The sequence below is a fragment of the Chelon labrosus genome, assembly GCF_963514085.1.
Source record: "Chelon labrosus genome assembly, chromosome: 23".
In the NCBI taxonomy this organism is placed as follows: domain Eukaryota; kingdom Metazoa; phylum Chordata; class Actinopteri; order Mugiliformes; family Mugilidae; genus Chelon; species Chelon labrosus.
The window spans coordinates 2,729,299-2,748,187 of NC_140356.1; the positions used below are offsets into that span (position 1 = coordinate 2,729,299).

The 18,889-nt window shown below is 41.7% G+C and overlaps 1 protein-coding gene across 1 annotated transcript; it reads right to left on the minus strand.

Moving 5' to 3' along the window:
* Positions 1–5,656: 5,656 nt before the first annotated feature.
* On the minus strand, positions 5,657–17,438 carry adm2a (adrenomedullin 2a). The gene is made up of 3 exons (XM_084573264.1): positions 17,336–17,438; positions 16,822–17,079; positions 5,657–9,287 (listed from the first exon to the last, which is right to left on the minus strand). The coding sequence occupies exons 2-3, from the start codon at positions 16,914–16,916 to the stop codon at positions 8,879–8,881; spliced, it is 504 nt and encodes a 167-aa protein (XP_084429390.1). The 5' UTR covers positions 16,917–17,079; positions 17,336–17,438; the 3' UTR covers positions 5,657–8,878.
* Between the last annotated feature and the right edge of the window lie 1,451 nt (positions 17,439–18,889).

Consider the following 18,889-nt stretch of genomic DNA (forward strand, 5'->3'; position numbering starts at 1 on the left):
ATAAGCGGTGTGCACACTGTTCTGTACATCTCAAACTAACAGGTCAGGGATATATGGTACAGACAGTGTATCAAACCACAGCTAACTGAATGACAAGCTACGGTTTCCTACTGTTGGACCACACACAAATAGCTGAGATATAGTTCTACTTCCATTTACTTATCCAGGATTTGTCATTAAATCTTTAAAGCACCCTCAACCACTCTACAAATTAGATTTGGTTTGATTGAGAAGATGCCATAAAGAAGGTAGTGTTAAAGGCAAGGGTATTTAAAGGTTCCCCTGCGGAATTTATGACCATTGGTATTGCTATGAAATGCTGGCCTAGTCAGGAACCCCTCTGTTGGAAAACTGATAATGCTCCAGCAACGATCAGCGTCATTTGAGGGCCATGGAGTTGAATTTGTTGACAACAAAACAGATCTTACTTGTTCTTGTTGTTTTCTCTCTCTATCTGCTGAAACACGCCCTAATATGAAATCCAATTGGAGTGTCAACAAACTCATATTCTAGATTAGAAGTGAGACTGGCTACCTCAGGCTAAGGAAATGCAGGAATATTTCAAAAATGTAACTTTGCAAATATCTTATGAGGGAGGATATGCACATCTATCAGACCTCAAGGATACTTACTGCATTTTGAAGAGAAACAATGAATGTCTGAAGTGTTTACAATGAGACTCACCCTCAAAGGGCAGGAACGTTCTAAGGAAAGAAACCTTGTGTTTTTGTTTAATTAATACTGCACTCTGCTCTACCTCCACCAGTTACAATGAAATGTTGGATTATAGACTGTACTTTTTGCCATGGCAACTGGTAGTCATCATGAAGTCACATCCTGTTTCTGTAGCGTCAAATTACTAACTAAAACAAAACATCAGAAAAATTGACACTTGAGTGTATATCACCATTATATTAACTACCTAAAATGACAGAAACCATTGTGGAAAAAAAGACATTTGACGTATATTTTAGTGTTTTGGTTTGGCCCAAGTCTCATCCACTAACATGGAGGGGGTGGAGCTTATGACCTATACTACAACCAGACACCAGGGGGAGCTCTACTTGCTTTGGGTTAGGGTTACCATCTATCTTTATACAGTCTATGAAATAAATATGGTACATTCTGGAAATTAGTCATAGAGTCCAGAGTTTCTGGAAGCCAGCAACTTTAAGAAATACTATACTGTGTTTTATTGGACGCTAAATTAGTATACGTCCTAGAGTGCAGAATGAGTCATCAAGAATACCCACAAAACCACTTTTTTTTTTTTTTTTTATCATTGTTAGGCCAATTACTGGTGTGTAGATGACGTATATTTCCACATATATCCTATAAAAGCACTTCAACATTGAATTTTATTAAATGGGGGCTTTGAATAGGTCCGTTGTCATAGAATATTTAATAGAATAGACTAAAAGAGAAACAAAAATTGAAAATCTCATCAAAAGGTCCATTTTATCATATCACATACTGTGTGTAAGAATGTATCAGTATATTACCTTTAAAGTACTTAAAATTTGCTTAATCATTTACTGCTGCTAAAAACTACTGCGGTTCATTGTTTAGTAGCGCAATCTCTTGAGTACTCCTTATCTTGACAGATGGTTGAGATATGTTTTTCAGAAGACAGCCCGTACGTAATCAGCATACATTTGTGAATACCGGTGGTGACACACTGCTAAATACCCTGTGCTTGAGCTAGGAAGAGGCAGCAACAGAAGTACTACACACTGTGTTGAATCGTGATCAGGATGAATCTACAACTTGGAATCCATCGGAATGTATAATGAATAGTGTCACTCTGTGCAGTAAGTACTTAATACGCAAAAGCTAGATTTAGTATATTTTATCTTAACGGATGCTTCTTTCACTCTTCCTCAAATTTTTTGGCTTCCTCGTGATATGCATTAGCAAGGGCAGGGCTTGTGTACCTTCCATACATTGGTCAGACTTTGCGCATGCTCGGTGTAGCCGACAAATCAATCTGCTGTTTCGTTCCTGGCAAACCGTTATAAATTCCAATGACATTCCAACCATGCCAACTGTACATACATGTACATTAGCAGGTCTTAGCAGGTGTTCAAATCCGAAGTATGCGTGTCATAGATTAAGGTATCAGCGTGATTGTTACATAAAGGTCGAGCCCCGAGCCGTGTCGTGTGTCGGAATGTAAATGTTATGACAGTGAAAGAGCGTCAGTGTAGATCCAGATGCGTCTGTGGACAGGTGCGTGAGGTGTGGACCGTGTCTGTCTTCCGTCTGTTTATAACACTCACCCCGGTGGACCGTGGCTAGCATTAAATACTTTGCCACAATCTGCTTTAGCAGTTTCATCTTTTGCTTTCCAATTTTCACTAAGTGATTCATTTTGGCTGAGGAGCCTTTAAGGAAAAAGACAATAAAAACAGATGCTGACATCATCTGGTTTCCTCTAAGGCCACGAGGCCACAGAATATCATCCAAGTCTGCGGCTAATGAGAAGCTTATGCTGCTTTCATCATATGAAAACAGCTGCTGCATGAAAAAACGTTAGCAACTAGCTGGGGATCATGAATGTTTGGGAAGTTAAAGATACAGTGCTTGGGGGAAATCGTATCAAATCAGTCAAATGTTAAAAAGACAGTGATCTGAAATAGGATTTTTAAGCTTTGCTTCTCCAAAATTTGGAGAACTTCAACTAGATGTAGCCAGATTAAGCTAGCGGCTAGCTAGCTGCTAGCCCAATGTTAGCCTGGAAGCCAGAACAACTTCCCTCGCCTGCAAATTTTTTGCAGCGCAAGGTCAATCTGCGGTCTCTCCATTGGGAACTGATCATTCTCCTGCAAAGATCTGCTGCACCAATCAAACTGTTCGGGCGGGGCTTCATGTGGTGATGGACTGAAGAGCAACAGAGATGTGGTCAACCACGACACCTGAGCACCATGGAGTTGAACTTGTTTAAAACAAAATGGCTCCAGTTGGTTGTAGGACTACCCAGTTGTGTGCACAAGTATTTTTTTCTCTGTATCAGTTGAAACACGCCCCATAATTAAATCCAAACTGTGACTTTTGGTGACTCATATTCTGACAGAGTGTGGCTAAACTAGGCTAATCTAGATGCAAATATAGTATATAGCTTGCTGACACGTTTGACATCACAAGGTTTTAAGACAAAATTTGAGTCAGTATTTGTCACAGTTGTTGACTTTGTCATGAATACGTCTCTAAACCTGTACGTAATTTTCTGTACGTAAAGGTGTCATGGAAAAAGATGTTTGGAGACAATTGCTTAGCTATCATCTCACAGATGGAGCTACATTAGCCTCCAGGAATGTCGACGGACCATGTGGTAAACTTAATAATCGTCAAATTAAATTAGTACAGCTTCCACGTTCATTATATGACTCTCAGTAGAATGCATTCAGTCGGGTGGTATTTGAAGTCTAGAGGAGCAGTATGATGATTTAATGTTAGTCTATTCCCACTGCGTGTGGGGAGCCAACAGGAAGGCAGCTGGCTCAGCTGGAGAAGTGCATTAATGTGCGTTCAGAAGCTGAAACAGCTGAAAGGAAGTTTTGGAGTCCCAGTGTTCTTAGCTTAGCTTTTTTAGGTCCAGTTAGTTTTTACATTCTGAGGGGTCGGTATCCTCCAAACGAGTCTGAATCCTTCTTTACTTGGGTCGGGCTCACAAGAGTGATTAGGATGTCATGTGCAGTTTATGCTTCTGTGTCAATCTGATGCCATAGCTGCGGCGACAGCCCAGACCCTAACACCGTAGCCTGACGTGCTCCTCCCCAGAAATGTGTCGTGGTGACACCAACCACAAGAGCTGCTATATAAATAAAACTGAACTGAAATTAATTCATGCTCATTCGCTAGCTGTATCTAACTGTGTCTGCCTGCCGTTAAGTACAGACATACACAATGTTTTTATCAGAGTTTTTTTTAAGCTGAGAGAGTGAAACAAAATAGTAACGCTCTGTGCCCTAAAACAAAAACTATGAGCTGAAAGACGGAAAGTAACGGGGAAATGTCACCACGTTTGCGATCATTTGTGGTTTTGTCACAGGTGACCTTGTCATAGCAGGGTGGAAGGTTTGGTTTCAAAGTCCGAGTTCGATTGACAAATGTATAAAGAACAGAAACAATTGGTCGTAAAAATGCTGTTGTAAAAGTTGATGGTTTCAGGATCTCGAATGAGTATATTCACTTGTTGGTTGAGCAAACCTTGACATTTGATAAACTAGTTGTTTTCCCTTTTTTTCATGGACTAAAAAATTGGCGGAACAGTGAAGGAAAAATGATCATACGATTCATTTTCTGTTAATTCCAAAACTGTAGAGCACTTTCATTTTTCCTTTTCCACATTCCCTGTCTGTACCTCTCCTCTCATCATTCTCCAGTGTTAGTGTCAGACTTACACAGGCAATACCCCGAGGATCACATTCCACTGATTGCGGTGGAAGGTTTTCCTGCCGTTAACTTTGTGCAGATCCACCATGTGTAAAATACTGCCGGCTATTCCTCTATTCTGTTTTTCCATTAAGCAACATGAAGCAGGTCTGACTTCCCGTGACTTTCCACTAGCTTAAAAATAACTGCAATAAGTCAGCTATCTCCAGTCACTTGACCCGACCGACACTTAGTGGGTTTTTTTGTGTAGACACGGTCTGCTTTTCACCCTCGTTCTCAACACTTGGACGATGTTGGTTATTCCGTTGGTCTAGAAAAATGACATGAAGTCTTCCGCCCTCATTGTGTGTGATTCCAACGAGCTTAAATCATAAATATGATAAGAGATGGTTCACTGCTGTGTGACACGGTTTGTGCAGGCTGACATACATCAGCTGCAGGCAGGACGGTGTGACATAAACTCCTGATTTGGTATTTGATATTTACATAGCGATAAAATGTAGGAGAAAAGTGATAACGGAATGAAATACAAACATGGAGAAGGAATGTGTATTTATAATTTGAGGGCCTGACAAAAACACCTGGTCGCTGCAAGAGGCAGCGCTCCCCCGTCCCCTTTGGTTTGGGGTATTCCAGTGAGCATTCCAGTGAGCTGGTATTTGCATGAAGTCGGAGGGCTGATAAAACACAGTTTACAGAGAGATTGGTCATTGTTGCTCAAGTTTTGGAGTTGAACAACCGCTGAATCACGGCTACTCCCACCTGACGATCTAAGGGGGGCTATGGTACTTAAAGATTATTCTGTCTGGAGCAGTTGAAGGTCCATAGCTCAGGCCCTGCTCCCTAAGGAGACAACTAATGCCACTTTATTTTATTTTACCATAGATTTGTCTCTAAGGCTAGGTTATTACTCATCTTTACTAGTTTTTATTATGCTCTATAGCAAGCAGCATGCTTTTACTTTCGTATATATAACTCCTGGAAAAAGCAGATCCATCGGTTCATGTGTTTAACCAGTGTAAAGTTTTTTTCTTACTTCTGCTACCTAGAAATGTGTTTAAATTGGCTATTACAGGTTTAGGTTGAAGGCAAAAAAAGCGAGTGGAAATAAATGACTTTTTAAATCTGACTCCGCTCCCGTCCTTCCTCTCACCACCCCGTGACCAGACGCTGTCAGCTTTCGTCAACGTCACTCATTAACCCTGTCCAGTCGTAGGGCCCTTTCCGCTCACGTAGCCGCTGTCACATCATGTCCTGATTTCTCGATGTTTCATTTGCACTGTCCTCTTGTCCCCCATTAAACTTTTGCAATGATTGACTTGAGCGGAACTGTCAGAGCAGTCGATCAAGGGCACAGTACCGCACGCAAGAGTGAAACTGATTAGAGGGTATACACTGAATAATATGTTTTTTGGGGACATTTTGAACACACAAATCACTCTATACTCCATTGGATTACAGTATAGTTCTTTATTTTACAGACATTATCAAACAGTAACATTTTAACTACAGTAAAGATTTCCTTTCCTACCATGTCTAAGGAGCAGTGGAAAAGATTTGATAAATAGTCTTTGGTGACATACAGATACATACAAAGATAACTTAAATACATAACTTTCCTTAAATAGTTTGGCTATTTTATATATATATATATATATATTTATATATATATATATGTATTCACAAATGCACAGTGTTCGTCCTCGTGCCACATGGAGTGCACTCACATCTTCAAACACGTTTGCAGACAATCTCAAAAGCAACATTTAAAAGAGGAGCCGTGTCCAGCTTTCACAAGTCCATCACATTGAGTGAAATTCAAGGTGAAACCATCCGCACACATGCTTGCCTTAAAGTGCTTTCCTGTGACCCTAAAGGAGATCACGTGACTCTCAAATGCAGAAAAATCAAAACCTACCTAGATCGATCTGTATCTTAACAAAACTAACAAAAACATTTTCAGACTCATTCCTGCGCATGTCTTTGCAACAGAGCGCCGTGTACAGCTCCAGACGTTTTCCACAGGGAGGTATTAGCGGTCGAGCACAGTTTGCTAACACAACTCCACATGACGCATCACCTGACGTCACAAAACATACTGCACAAAAAAAAATCAAAAAAATAGGAACTGGTAGCACAATGGTGCAGGACAAAGATACAACGCAGGAGATAAGTGTCCTGATAGTTGGGCAGAGCAAACACACATGTATCATGTGCGAGAGAAACAGAGAATTTTGAAAAAGCAGAGAGATTCACCAGGGTTTTTCAGCGTTTGAAAAGCCTTTTAATGATCCGTCACGAGACATTGATTAGCTCGGTTACAGCAGAGAGAAATGGCATGTTTCACCTCAGCAAGCCATTGAACAGATTAGACTTAAGACCCAGGAACCTCTGATTATTATTACCCTGTAACCTCCCGGCCCCCATGATTACAAACGGAGCAGGAAAAAAAAGAATAAAAAAGAAACTTCAGAAGACAAAAAAGACACAAAGTAGAAACCATTTAAGACATAAAAGAACATGTTTGTATATGATGCAGGTCACATGATGTAAAATCACTCAAATTGTCAAGTATTACCAGGTATTTGGTGAGTGAATGCTCATTCAAGAATACCAAATTTTCATGTTGTGAAATTACATGCAAAAAAAAAAAAAAAAAAAAGAAACTGTGAAAGTAGCCTGTATTCCTACAATAAAACACTCAAAACACGCTTTAAAAGTTAACAGCACCCTGTCATCCAGTAAAGGCTTGGAATAGATGTTTAGAAGTATGTAAATAATATGTAATATAATTGTGTTCCTCACCAAAAATGCGGGGTGGAAAGTTTAAGGTTGCACTTGAGCATGCTTGATGAGGAGAGCTTGACCTCGTTATTCTTAGTCCACCATCCGCCCACCATTTCAGAGACGAATATAAATAGAGTAAAAGAAACAGACGGGGCATGTGTTTTGGATGGTGCTGCGCTATTTTGCGTACACGTTGGAAATTTGGCACTGTCACACCTAACATTTGAGGTCGCTGTGGTCTCATTAGAGGACCACAATGTAAAGCTCCTAGCTGTCGTCTCGTGACTAATTTAAAACGATTAAACACACTACATGACCTTTTCTTTATCATTTGTCCTGAATAAGACTTTTTCTCCACCATAGAAACTATTTTTGATTTATCAGCCTATAAGATTTTAGCCTAGCGCAGTTATTGTATTTCTGTGGTAATAAATACCATCAGACAGTAACATTTCTTTTCCAGAATGAAAGCACACTTTATCTTGTCAAATCTACAGAAGGAAGCTCAGACTATGGGGGCATACGATAATGTCTTTTGCCATTTTGGTGAACCTACCCCTTAAAATCTGCAACCTTCAAGCCTGGATGTGCACATATGTGTGCAAGCCACATGCCTTTTTCCTTTAATTTATATATTAGTTTTGCAGACCGTAGGAGGCTCAGGCCCCCCACCCCTGCTGGGGCAGTACATACGGCTGGAGTGAGTTTTATTAAACTGCTGTCCTAACTTGAAGGGGAAACTCTGAATCACGTGAAAAGGCTAATATTTCAGACCTGGCCCCTGGCAGGGAAAATACCAGCAGTGGTGCGACAGAGTGCTGACCCATGGCTCCAAGTTTCACTTTGCCACCTACTGCTCCAGTCAACCTGATACTTTAATGCAAAATTGAAATAGAGCTTCAGTGGAATCAGTTTCTCTTTGAATCCCTTCCAAAGCGTTGGATGCTGACCATCTTCTTTCTTTCTTTCGATATGTGAAGTCCTGACTTAGACCGATATCAAAATCTGCTTTAAGTCATGTGCTGTGGCTGGTCTCAAATATAAAGTATGGTTCTGAAACATGACATCCTGCTGAGTGACGGATTTCCAGTTCCACTGAAATCTTGTGGACGATTCCAGGGATGGCAATGTTCATTTTGGAACTGCTCATAAACTCCAAGGTTGACAAAAAATGGGCATTAAAAAAAAGAGGTAAAAGAGTTCATTGGGTGATTTAGGTCTCTGGGAATACATTGGTTTTGACGGGGATCCGGCTCAGGGTGCAGCTTGAAATCCACATTAGGGGCTTAAGTGTTTGATCAATGAGCTGCAGGATAACAACCACTGGGGAGGTCAGCTGGCACACAGGACCTAAAATGTCAGCCCAACTAGAGTCAGTCTCTTGGCTTCTTTTAGGTGTTCAGGAAGGAGAATCAAAAACATTTCAATGTCCTTCAAAAAGCAAACATTCTCAGAATGGGGGGAGAACTCAAGGTTGGTGGGTTCAAAGAGGATTTAGTCAGTTGTGATGTTAAATTGAATCTTCAAATCCATCATTCCAGCACAAAAAGTAGAGGCAACAGTCATCTCAGCTGAGTATAATGGCAGTTATGAACTACCTAAAACTCTAATGCAAAAACTACCAATAATACCTTAAGAGATAAATAAATGCAGATATAGATAGACTTGCTGTGGGCGTTTGGGGGTGTCGACTAATTCATCCATAACTATGGGGACTCTTGGGGTTAATGGGGGATGAGTCTTCTCTGCCGTTCTGGCCAATGAGCTGATAGAGTCGGTGGCTGAGGTTCTGCACTTGGCAGGTGCCCAGCACACAACCCACTCTCATCAGCTGGGCAGGGTGGTGAGAACCTCTGGATCCAGAGCGGGCATGGCGACGAGCTCTCAGTGGCCTCCGTACGATCTGCGAAGCCTCAGCGGGCTTTGCCCACGCCAGGCCAGGAGGGGCTGCTTTCGCTCCTGAGGCTGGTTGGTGTCTCAGAAAGGCTGACAGCCATTTAGGAGTCTGGCGTGGGGCTGCAGATGGGACGGCGCTGTTGGTCTGGCTTCCCGGAGCCAACGAGTCATCCTCTGTCTGGCCAGTGAGTTTATTGAGGAGATCCAACCTGAGGAGAAAAGAGAAATCAGGTGTGAATACAGTATTTTTCAACAGAAAGAGCAGAAAAGACAGGAAGAAATGCTGATGCCTGGAAAAATGAGCAGACTGAATTTCAATGCTATCATAAGGCAAAGAGTCTATGTGTACACGGGTACATAGTCAAACAGCTAACTTTGTGCTAGTTGCTCACATGTCAAACAGGTATAATCAGTACCCTGTCCACAGCGTATGTCTAGCACAGTATCCTGCTAACATGCTATGATTAAAAATCCCTACCTAAAAAACTAAATCACAATATGAATGTGACACATCATGGAAATCAACCTACAGCAGTGGACCAACAAGCCGAAACTATCATTCCTCAAAAAGAAAAAGTGAAATATGTGTATTATATCCCTCTGACAGGACTAAAAATGAATGAATGAACTTGCCAGCATTGTTCAACCAACAGCGGTATGAAACAGCCTTGAAAAACAAATCATTTTTGCCTGCTGTCTGAACACAGCGTGACTCTCCAGTCCAGGTGGACACGGGTTTTCACATGTTGCCTAAAACAACTGTGTGTGTCTGCTTTGCTTATTACGTTATACAATCAAACCTGCCTTCTAAAGGCCAGCTGGATCACAGTAACAGTAGCCATGGGAGATTCAGCCTGGCCTCCCATGTCTCAGTTTCTAGAGGAAAGCACTAACCTTTCAACTGCTAAAATAAAGTGTTAGATTTTATAGAAACTTGTTGTGCCTTCTTTTAAGATATTAAGTCTCATTACATCAAGATGTGTACAAGATGTAACGCCACTATCTCTTGGAGGTATCTAGTCACGCAGACTGTTTTGTATTATGTGATCAGCCGTTTCAGGAGAAATGGGCTTCAGGACATCAGACTAAATGATCTGTAAAGATGGACACGGTCTGCAGTGCACTGGACCAGCAGGTACAGGCCACTCAGCAAACAGCGCTGACCGACCCGCCATCTGTTCATTGTTTGATAAAGACAGCTGCTTCTCACAACTTGAACGCGCAGCTCCTCGCTGAACTGTCAGCACTATGTTTGTGCAGCACGGTGTGACTCAAGTCTCTGAGGGTTAACCCTTCATCACCGCTGACGGTTGGGAGAAGCAAGTAGGAAAATGATGTGGCATCTAGCAGCCAGAGGACAGGTAGGACGAAAAAGCTGCATACATAACGTTAGATTCCACTTTTGTAAAGAGGTTTAAATACAGCCTGAGGGTGAATATATTTGCTATGTTTGCTCCTCTGAGTCAAAGGGAAAATTCTTTCTCAGTGGCAGGTTTGGCACTATTTCCCATGTTCTGAGAGGCAGAGACTCAATTTGATCTAATTATAGAAAGTGTGTTCCACTTGTGAAATGCTGACTCGTGTTATTTTCCCATGACCACTCAGCCTGTACTCATTACTGGAGGCTGAGACGTGACAGATCACGCAGGCGGCTTTTCTACCAGCCTGCCCGAGCTGTGGCAGGTTTGCCATTCCTCTCGGAAATGTGAAGTTTTTGATCAACTCAACCAGTTGAGCTGCTGGCTCGCTGCCCTACGGTAGGTCTAGTAGCCTGTTAAGGACCCACTGTCCAACGGTGGCAGTGGTTGAATAAATAGTTGCGTAACACCAGGCCACAGAGGCACTATTTTCCAGACAGGCTTGGTGTGCCGTGGTGCCACATCACCAAGTTACACCCACCTGGCCTGCTCATTTGAGAGCACTTGGAAGCTTTTTACATGGCTGCACCACACAGACTTGACATTGAACGTAAAAATGACTCTCTTTTACATAACCCAATCACAAGAGCTATATTCCGTGTGTTTCTGTGAGTATATTTGTTGTATAGCAGTTTCACAGTTTTAAGGCTGGATTCACAGTTGGTGATAATTTATGTGTTTCCCAGTCTGGCTCCATTCTTTATACAAGACAGAACTGTAATCTGTGGTGTTCATGACTCCTCCTTTTGTATTTTAGATCCAAGAGGTCAAGAGTTTAAAGTAAGAGTGAAGGAAGCTACAGATGACTACAGTGCTTTGACCACTCTAGCACCCTGGCCTGAATACCTGCGTACCTGGTACATGTCACGGACTCAATGGTCCGATTTGAGCAACATACAGTTCTAAATAGGTGACTGAGTAGAAGGTCTGTGTTTTGTTCTCAGTCAGCTGACAATCACTCACACCAGATACTGCTTGGCATCTGATCAATCTAACACAAACCCTTAAATAGAAACCATCACACAGGATTGGACTCAAAATCAGCTCCCGGTCCCCAGACATCAGGATGAATAGCCAACAATTTATCCAACTTAATTTAATCCAGCTAAATTAAAAGATTTACCACACAAGAACTCTTTAAACACGTCTGGAAAGTATTCAAGCTAATTTAAATACTACTGGCTGTGTGAAGCATGTGCAATAAAAGGAAAAGCTGGCCACAAGCAGCTCTAGTTATATCCGCTTCAAAATGACTACGGTGCTTTTTCTTCTGGAAGTTATAAGAACGTTGGATTAGAGAAATCTTTGACCTTGTCACATCTGATCTAACAAGACAAGCTAATTTGTCTATTAGGAGCTTAATCCTACATCTCACAGTAAATGGGAACTTTATGATTGGCAGACGATCAAAGATATCAAAGCCCAAATCAAAGTTACTTTAAGTTCAGTCTGCTCTGAGGGTTTTGAGGCCTTGTTTCATTTTATCTTTAAGGGTTTAAACCAAAATTCCATTTGCCTGAAGATGATTCCAGGGATTTACAGCTTAGCAGAAGGCAGAGTCAAACCCTTTATGCTGCCTTGTCAGGTTTACCTCCATATTAACCTCAGAGAAAAATGCATTGCTGCTTTTATGGCGTGGAATCAGAGGTGGAGTTTTAGCCACCCTTTCCTCCCTGCAGAGATTAAGTTGTACCTAAAATTAACATTTAAGGGGTAAACCCAACCGAAAGCCAACAAAAACCCTTCAAAGGGTAAACCCAACCTAAAGCCAACACTAACCCTTCAAAGGGTAAACCCAACCCTATCCTTCAGAGGGTAAAGCATACCATAATCCCAAATCAATCCAGCAGAATGTTTTTGAATTTGTTCTTTTGTACAATAATAGAAATAAGTATGTACTGGATGTAAACTGGACAAAAATTTCAGCAACTTCTTACATTGGACAGTTAGGTGTGGAGATGTCTTATTCTGACAATACACTACATGACTCCCAGAGAGGCTGGAGCTTACCAAGGGCAGCCTTAATCAGTAGCAAATATGGCACACTCATTTCTAATCTCCCGCTAAGTAAAAGTGGGGAGATTATAGTTGGCAAAGTGGGGGACAAAAATAACGGAAAGGTGATTTATTTCACACAAAACACGTGCTACTTGTTCAGGGTTTAGATTTACTTTTATAACCTCTTAAACGGGATGTAGCTTACTTTTATAACTCTGTCCGTTGAGTACAGCCAGGGAATTACACGGACAGGACAACCATGATGCCAAGTTGAAACTATACGTCTGCTCTGAAACCACATAATTGTGATGTGAACAGACAAAACACGCAAGAGGCCCTTTGGCCTTTTGATCAACACTCCCACTGGAAGGTGAATGTACGGTAAACATGTACATTCATGTCTTTGCACTGGTGTGGCTTTCTGTGTGGAGCTGAATCAAGCTCTTTAGGGATATAAGGGCCGGAATTCAGGTCTTAGACATTAATCCACAATGGAATTCTCTGCCGGCTTGGTTGCAGATTTCACCCACCTCAAATTCCGTGTGCTTTTGGTCAGACTAACCTCCATGGAGCCATATGAGTGTTTGTACTGTACATTTATTTCTGAGCAGCCAAAATCCCTGTTTACAAATGCTTCGACATATTAAAGAATGTATACGAGAAGAGGCCTCTCTTGAGATGATTTACACCAGAGGTGATCCTGGTTTCCATCATTCTACAGGCAGAAAAGTGTTTTTTAGAGGATGTATACACAATAAAGAGAGAGTAATGTTCTTGTTGTTGCTTGATATGGTGTAAACATGTCAGAACGGAGATATCTACATGATGCACCCAAAGCCAACTGCATGAGTAGAGCCCCTCAACAAACACCAGGAAGGCAGGAAGCCACCCTGTGTGGGACGAATTCAGTCTGCTTCGCAGGTAAATATTATGTTGTAGGGTATATTGGACGTCTAAACCCCACTCTGTTCAAATCCAATAGTGGATTAATGATTTAATGAATCCTTTGGAGAAAAACATGACTTTATTTGGCCCTGGACGTGTTTGAACCAACTTGAGGCCACAACATATACTTGTCATGTCATTATAACCTGTTCCATATACAGCAGAAGCCAAGTGGGTCTAAGTAGCAAACGCTGGACCGCAAACCAGCTTTACATGTCCTCCGTCTCGAAGCTGTGAGCCGCTTCCCACTTCTGGAATCTGTACTGTAAAGCCGCTTCGCTGCTAAAGCCATATTTAACTTGTTTGGCTGTGGACCCCAGCTATTTTCCTTACAAAGAAAACCTCAAGACGCTATGTAAAACGACAATGAGGGGTATGTGATCTGAAGAACATGCAATTTCTCCTTGTTTGGAAAGCGGCCGTCAGGCATTGTTACAGCGCCTTTGTGGGATTTTGTCGTGTCCTTATCAGGACACATAGAGACAACGAGGACGCAGACATCTGAGCTCTGACAAACTCAGCGTCCAACAGTAGTCATGTGTGTTGTTATCGCGCTGTCGGTGTGTAATGGTAACAGAACGGGATGTGTTTGGATGGAGCTGAAAAAGGAGGAAGAATTTACTGTCTTAATAAAAGCAAGTTGGGACATTTATGAGAGATGATCTGCACGGTAAGAAATGTGGAGGCTTGTGAAGCAGGGTTGGTGGTGGAGGAAAACCTCTCACTGCGTTGTCAGAGTTAAATATTTTTGTATAGACTGTGACGAGCTGCAGTGCAAAAACTATAAAAATAACAGGCTCATGCATTGTGAGTCCCTCTCAGCATTGCCTTACTGAGGGTTAGTGGGCTTGTAAAGAGATCGACTCAAAGACGTCCAAAAAGTGTCCAAAATAGTAAAACCAAGCTTAAATGTAGACAACCAATTCAACGCAAATAAAACAGACCGCATTAAATCAACACTAATGCTCGGCCCTTGTGGCGACATAACTGAATGTTCCGGTGAAACACCTGGCAGTCGAAGTACGCACCTTCTAAATCCCACTCAGCTGCTGTATCGGTTTCTCTCTAACCGAGATGTAACACCACGGCGGTGACACGAGCATCTCGTATTTTCAGACGGAGACGGAGGGGCTGGTCGGGATTAGGGAGCTGGGCAGGTGTGGCGAAGGAGGCCAGGACGGCACAAACAGAGAGCTCCCCCGCCCTTTTCGGTTAGGTTTCAGCGGCAGATGTTTCCGCCGGGAACAAACGCGCAAGAGATGGCCACGTGCGTGCTTGACCACCTGGAGGAAAATTCCACCCCCGGATCTGCTTGCACTCTTATATTATCAGTAATAGTGTCGGGTAAAAGTGTTGGGTGTAACACCCTTGAGTCCCGTCTTGCAGTGCCTGAAGCATCACTGGGTGTGGATCACTTTCATTTCACATACCTAATCTTTTTTGTTTGTTTGTTAATCATTTCTTATGAGTTTGGAATACATTTTCTTAGTAGCAAATGTCTACTAAAAAACTGAATCTTAAATATTGCTCGCACCTTCACAAAAGCACTCTGCATGAGTCTACTGCACGAATGGGTCACTTTTGGTTAATTTGTGAAAATCTGTGCGAGAGAAAATTGTCACACGTGGCAAGCCACAGCTCGCCTGTTGCAGATTCGGTGAAACAGGCCCCAGCTCGGGACCTTGGTGTCACACCTTCTTCCCAAATTCTTGTCTGCCTTTCTAGGCAACATTATTTACATAAATAAAAACACACTCTTATTACCGCTGACAATATCTCAGCTACTTTCCGAAACACCAGCTCGGTATATTTGGTGGACTCCACTGCTTCGTCATTGTCGGTCCACATTTGCTTTGCGCAGTCACAGCTTGAAGCGGATTTATAGACATGCAGGCCTGAAGAAAAGAGTAAGAAAAAAGGAGTAGTCCCTGAAAGGATTACTTTTCTCGCCATTGTCAAGGCCCGCCACTTCACTTGATTCAACACCACTGCTGACTCAACCAGTTGTTGATCTAAAGTCCACCAGAAGAGGGCCCCCTTTACACTAACTCATCCGCATTCCACACTGCTGCTCCACAATCCAACACACACACATTGCACCGCTGTCACACATCAGAATGAGTAGACTCTACTGTACGTGCGTGCAGTCAGCTATTCTGTCTTAAGGGTTGGAAAAATACAAGCGCCATTCATTGCCTAACGACATAACTTACAATAATCCATTAAGGCCATTCATACAAACAAACTGGTTTCCCCGCTTTGGAAGTTACACGTCCCATTCATACTACCAGGGAGATCAAAAACCTCTGTTACCCTTCGCTCATGTGACGGCTGCTGGGAGAGGAGGAAGAAAAAGACGGAGCAGATAAAAGAAGTTATCTTTAAATTAGGAAAATAAAATCAGTCTTTCATAGAATACAGATTAAGTGCCAGCGTTGGGTAAAGCCAGTGGTAAAGTTAAATACAGGTCCCTTGTCATATCTTCCACATTGTCATGATCACTTGCTTCAAAAGTTATTCTTGTTTTTTTTATTATTTTTTGGTATTCCTTCAATAGAAAATAAAACCATAAAACATAATATGTTCACGATGAACTTAACACTATTTTTTATTTAAAAGTATGACAGTAAAAGTACCACACACAAAAAAAAACTAGTTGAGGTCGTTTTAAAGTTTATAATAATAATAATATATTATTTAAAACTATAATAACAACATTGGCACTTATGTGAAGGTGAGGGTTTTATTGCATCACGGGAGAGCCTGTGACCTTGCAGCAAACTCTACCCACTATCTCCCCGACACAACAATTCGGCTCATTTTACACACACAAACCCTCGCTGTGACTCCTGAACGCGGCTACACAAGTTACTCGGTGGTTCAGCCTTTCACCAGCTGCGTGGGCATGCAGCATGCTAACGCTGGGCATTCAAACCCCGCTGAAAAACTATGTTCATATTTGGAAAATTACCGGAAGAAGAAGAAGCTAACATTAGCTTAAAATCCAAACAATGTCAAGCAAAGTAAAGGAAATGCATTACTGGACTTACCGAAAAATACCTTGTTCAACTAGTTATTTAATATCTTACGACGCTTTAGCTGTTTTACATGTAATAATTCATATAAAATTGCGGTTTTACCTGCAACCAAGCGGGTTAACGTTGATATAGAGCGCCCAAAACTGACGCAACGCTATTCTAATTACCTCTAAACGCGGCTCCAGGTGCGTTTACGTTTTAAGAGTGCGGCCAGCCAATCAGGTGCGAGTATTCCTGCTCCCTAAAGTAGCACCGGCAGTAGTAAGGCAGTAATAACAGATGCGGCAGGAGGGAACGGCGAAGGAAAGAAGAGACAGTGGCAGTGAGCGGCGCTTCCTTCCTACCTGTTCCTGTCGGGACGCTGAGCCGGCAGAGCCAGCAGCTCCTGGAGGGAAACCAGGCTGATGCAATACACAGTGAGCTGGAGAAAGGACCTCATCTTCGGGCCAACTTTAACTTTACACCCTCTTCTGAGAAGGAGGGGTGTTCAAATCCCGAGATTGGGAGTTAAAAATAAATAAATAAATGCAAAAAAAAAGTAAATAAATACAAAAGAAAAAAAAAAAAAAAGATATCCAAGCTTGGCAGGCTGGAGGTGGAACCTTTAAGGGAGGGAGACAAATTGAATAAAATTAACTTTTTTCATTTATTAATCTTTTTATAATAGGCAACTTTTAGAAAGCACACTTTATCTGCATTAAAAATCATTTTGAGCCTCCACTTTAACACACTCATGCAACTAATGTCCCTCAAGGCTTTCCATTCTGCTGAAAAAGTCCAAGAAATGCAACCTGAATAAAGTTTGCTCTTTTACATCTTGTGAAATAAAAATGTGCACATAAATGAAGTCAGTCTTACCTTTTAAGCACTTGGAGTTCAGAGTCTGGGTTTTAGTTGTGAAGGGTTTTTTTTTTTCTTCTTCTTCCCAAGAATCCAAACGTGTTGGTCAAGATCAAGTTCTCTAGTGTGAAGCTCAGCGCAGGGTGATATTGTGGATTTAAACGCTCAGTGGGCGGGGCTTATTCGCCGGTGGGCCTTTCAATAGGTGGAGGAACTTTATTACCTCCCAAGTTCAGAGTATCCTGCAATGTTGTGGTGTTATGAAACTATTAGAAGAGGCTGATTGTATTTGAAGCAATAAAAGTTCCACATACATCCGGTGATGAGCTTAAGAAAACCTTTAAAAGTCAGCTGGTGTTGCTATGGCAACTAAAAACTTAAAAATGCCAAAAATAAAAACAAACAAACAAAAAAAAAACAACAACAAAAAAAGTAGTCTCAGTGCTCTTTTAGTGGCTTTATGAATGTCATAAAATTTCATAACAACTGCTGGGAATTTACTGCAGTACAGTGCAGTACCATCTAGCGTAGGAGTACCGTTATACTGCTGTAATACCTTCAATACCGTAAACTATGTTCACTGTAAATTTAAAATTAGCACACAAAGACATGCCACATTACCCATTGCTCAACCGAGATCAACAGAGGATAGCCTCCAATGTTCAGCCCTGTATGTTTCGCACTATCGTGGTCCGCCATGTGCTATACTCAGGAAGAAGAAGCCCCCATTTTCATGAATTTCTCAAGCAGTCAAGCCCCCCTCCTATCTCTTATCATTATGCTCAGGCAAGTGTGCAATATCGATAGGGAGACAAGCAGGAATCTTCACTGAATGCCCCTAGCTGTTGAGTCATGCACTTTTACCACCAAGCATCACTGAGAAATTTCCTGATATGAGCTTTTCCTTCACATCGTCTCTTCTCAGTAGTTCCTGGTAGGCGGTAGGGTAGGGGTTTTTGTTTATTTACTTTCTTTTTGTTGAGGAGAGGGGGTTTGGAATTTGCATTGGTTTGTAACCAAGATATAACCCAATCACTTTCAGTTGTGGCGTGGAATCTGTTATAACAGATACGGGGCGCAGGTCTAAGCATGCATCTTACAACTCTGACTCAGATTAATCCTTTCTGGTTTATTTCTTCCTCATTATGGATTCTTGTGCGGTGTCCAAGTCCCCTCCTACCGTTCTTTCTCAATCAACTAATGCATACACCTGGTGCCGCCCCAAATGCAGTTACGCAACATTTACAAGAAGAACGGGTTGACAGCAGTTGCGGTTACGTGGGCTGATGCAAAAATTGTCTCAGTTTCGTCAATTCTTCATATCAATAAACATTAGTAAACCTGCCATAGATAGATAGATAGATTGATAGATAGATTTAACCCATTTCACAACTTTCAACTGTACTTCTTAGTTTTTGTTAAACATATGCAAGATATAATTGCAATAATTTTGAAAGAAAATATCAAATACATGAAGTTTCGTCGACATATACACCAATAAAGCTTATAATGAAAGGCTGAATTTGGGTTCCTTTCGAGCGACCGTCATCTTGCTTTGGTATAGCAATGACG